The sequence below is a fragment of the Dendrobium catenatum genome, unplaced genomic scaffold, assembly GCF_001605985.2.
Source record: "Dendrobium catenatum unplaced genomic scaffold, ASM160598v2 original_scaffold_75676, whole genome shotgun sequence".
NCBI classification, from domain to species: Eukaryota; Viridiplantae; Streptophyta; class Magnoliopsida; order Asparagales; family Orchidaceae; genus Dendrobium; species Dendrobium catenatum.
This window is the reverse complement of record NW_021394122.1, coordinates 240-4,077: the sequence shown is the minus strand read 5'-3', so window position 1 is coordinate 4,077 and position 3,838 is coordinate 240. Positions and strand designations below refer to the sequence as shown.

The following is a 3,838-nucleotide window of genomic DNA, read 5'->3' as shown; positions in this document are numbered from 1 at the left end:
TTTTGGCGATTCGTTTCGTGCTTCTCCGGTAAGGCGGCTGGAGGGATCCTATGGATCCCTCCGTCTACGAGGATGCTTTTTTCCTCCTCTCTCTAACCCTATCATCTCTTCATCTGCTGTTGGAAACAAAATCCCACGCTCTTGGGATCGGATCCTTTCGGGTCCCCCTTCCAATGCATGTGAGTTCCTGATATCTCCCTTGCCGACTGAAGAAGAAATCATTAACTTCCCTTCGGAAGATATTGTGGACGCGGTGGATGAATGGGATCTTGCACTGGTTGGGTATTCTCTTGGTAAGAGACCGTACTATGAGGCGCTTCTTACTGCTGTGAAGAATCTCTGGAATCTCAAAGGTAGTATGAAACTTATATCTCTTAGTGACGGTTTTTTTCTGTTTAAGTTCTCAAGTGCAGAAGACTATGACCTTGTCTGATCTAGAGGTGCCTGGTTTATATTTGGAAAACCTTTTATCTTTCAAAAATGGACTCCTCACTTTTCTCATATTAGTGAAGAACTCACCTATGTTCCGATCTGGTTTAAGATTCACGATCTTCCTTTATGTTGCTGGACCCCTGTTGGAATTTCTAAAATAGCTACTAAAGTTGGTCATCCTTTAGCTGTTGATGCCCTCACTGCTTCTAAATCTAGACTAACTTAAGCTAGAGTTTGTGTCCAAGTTGATGCTACGGTGACTTTTCCTGAAATCATTCCGATCTGTGTGGATGGCAAGATTTTCAATCTTAAAATCCAATATGAATGGCACCCTACCCTATGTGCCCACTGTAGATCGTTGAACCATTTATCTTCAAACTGCTCTGCAAATCCAAACTCTGATATAAATTCTATAGCTAACCCACCCAGGGGAAGAAGCAAGAGCCGTAGACCAAGACCGCACTCTCAAAATCCGAAAGGTCTTCTTCCTCTACCCAATTCTTCTAACACGATTCCTGAACTGGCTACCAATCCGTTAGAGAAAAACGGTGATATCTCTTTGAACAGAGATGACATTAATGCTCCAAATTTAGATAATAATGTTATTGATAATTCTAATCAAAACATTATTTTAGCTAATCATGTGGATTACGCTAAAACCAAGGGGCTTATTACTGAGGATGGGGTTGGTATTCAATCTATTAATGAGATCATTGAGACAACGCTGAATATTGAGTCTAGCCCTTTATTGGGGTCTAAGGATCCTACTCCTATTCTGACAGGGACTAACATCAAGATTCCAAATCTCAATTCACCCACTTCTTTGAATTCTTCATCTAATGCTTCTACGGTTCGTTCTGAAGGACAAAATGCTTTAAGAATTTTCTCATCTAACAAATTTAGTGTCCTTCGAGATGCTAATGAAGCAGAATCCTCCTCTTCTATGCTTGGTGAGAATACGGGTGATCCTATAGAATCTACAGCTAAGTATAAAAATGATAAACTGGAAGTTTCGACTTCTAATAAGTTACATTCTTCTGATCCTTCTTCGCAAAGACAAACTAGGGGAAAGGGCAACCGGAAAGGCCCTTATCAAAAATCCTAGTTACTTATGATTTTTCCATCCTTAGCAGCTTGGAATATCAGGGGTTTTAATAACCCTGAAAAAGTTCTCTGCTGTAGGAATCTGGTTAATGAGCATAGGCTTGACTTAATTTGTATTCTTGAGAACCGTATCAATTCTTCTAATCTCTTGGATCCTTGGTTTTGTTCTACTCACAAGGTTTTTGATAATGAACAAAGTTTTAATAACTTTGAGATGGCTTCTCCAGGTCGAATTTGGATTGAATGGAATTCAGATAAAATTTCTTTTATTCCCATTTTTTTCTTCCTCGCAAATGATCTCTGGTCAATTGATGATGGGATCTCAATCTCTTATGATTCTTTCTACTGTGTACGCGTCTAATTCCTTTGATGAGAGGAATAAGCTTTGGGCTGATTTGGGAGTTGTTAATCCTCAAGGTTCTTTGCCTTGGGTGGTGATTTGTGACTTTAATACATGCAGGTTTCAGTCAGAAAAGAAAGGAGGGAATATCTTAGCTATTGATAGGCTAAATCCGATTAACTCCTTTATTTTTGACAATAATCTGTTAGAACTCCCTTCGTCCGGCAATTTTCACACTAGGTTCAACCAAAGGCTAGACAATCCTATTCATCTAAAACTGGACAGGGTATTAGTTAACGAGGCTTGGATTAATCATTATCCTAACTCTCACTATCTAGTGTTGAGTAGTCTTGTATCAAACCACACTCCTCTTATTCTTAGAGATCATCAGAACTTCAATTCTAAAAAGAGGTTTATGTATAAAAACTATTGGAGCCATATTCCGGATTTCTGGAGCATTTTATTGAATATTTTTCAAACTCTAGATTTAGGGAATCCTATTGTCAGACTTTATAAAAAGCTGAAGCTTTTAAAAAGAGAGATAAAAGCAAGAAATTGGAGTAATTCCAATCTTATTGCTAAAAAATGTGCTTCCATGGCTGAAACACAAAGTAGATGTCAAAGGATGGTTGATAATGATCCGCTTAATAGAGAATTGTGTGGAGAACTTAAAAAGATCACAGCTGAAATCAATTACTACAATTCTCTACATGCTTCTTGGATTATTCAGAGATCAAAAATTAACTGGCTAAAAAATGGAGAAGAGGATTTGAAGTTTCTATATTCCAAGATCAGGAATAGAAAAGCTTTTAATGGTAGCTCTCTTGTGGCTGTTACTCAACATAACTATGATCAAGAGAATAGTAACATTCCAAGTATCATCCAGCATTTCCAAAATCTATACAATTCTGCACCTCCTGAAATAAATGATGTTGGTATTATTCCTAAAGGTAAAACTATTTCTGAAGAGGCTATCAATTCATTAGTGAAGCCTGTCACTAATGAGGAAATCCGTTTAGCTATTAATTCTGGAAGTTCTAACTCGGCGTCGGGCCCTGATGGATATAATTTTGATTTCTATAAAAAAAACTTGGAGTATTACTGGCCCTCTAGTCTGTAAGGCCATTAAATCCTTTTTTAGTAAATGCTATTTACCTATCAGTGCCAAGGCTACTGCCATTGCACTTGTTCCTAAGATATCTCATGCAGAAAATCTTCAAGACTTTCGGCCAATTTCTCTGTGTAATGTCTTTCACAAAATTATTGCAAAAATTTTGGCGGCTCGAATGAAAAACATTATGCCTGATATCATTGAGATCAATCAAGCAGCTTTTATTCCCAATAGAGTTATTTCTGATAACTCCATCTTGGCTATGGAAATTATTAATCTTTTCAAAAAGAACTACAAGCTGGATCTTTTTTGTGCTAAATATGATATTATGAAAGCATTTGATACAGTATCCAGGAAGTTTCTCTTTGCTAGAATGGATGATAAAGGTTTTCCCTCTATTTTTATTAATTGGATCAAAGCTTGTATAAATGATATTCATTTCTCAATTTGCCTGGATGGATCGATGGAAGGATTCTTTTCCTCTTCAACCGGACTAAGACAAGGTTGTCCTCTTAGTCCCTTTTTATTTTTGTATTGTCATGGATGCACTTTCTTGCCTATTAGATCATAATTCTGATTCTAATGGGTTTGAGGGATTCAAAATGGAAATTTTTCAACTGTCTCACCTTATGCGAATGATCTATTAGTATTTGGGAAGGCTGATTCAAATAATTGTGCTAAGCTTATGAGAACCCTTAGATTGTTCTCTAAACTAACTGGGCTGCAGTTGAACTTACTAAAAAGTTCTATTATTATATCCCCTAATGTTTCTAATCCAAATGACATTTCTAATGTGTTGCAAATACACAATGTTTCTACTAAGTTCTCTTACTTGGGCATTCCTCTATCCT

At 37.0% G+C, this 3,838-nt stretch overlaps 1 protein-coding gene across 1 annotated transcript; it reads left to right on the top strand.

Moving 5' to 3' along the window:
• Positions 1-212: 212 nt before the first annotated feature.
• Positions 213-3,373, top strand: LOC110100904 (the record flags this gene model as incomplete). Its single annotated transcript, XM_020828626.1, has 5 exons — positions 213-353; positions 678-1,517; positions 1,566-1,714; positions 1,764-2,992; positions 3,039-3,373. Coding segments are annotated over 5 exons (2,694 nt in total), but the record flags the coding sequence as incomplete, so codon positions are not given.
• Positions 3,374-3,838: the final 465 nt, after the last annotated feature.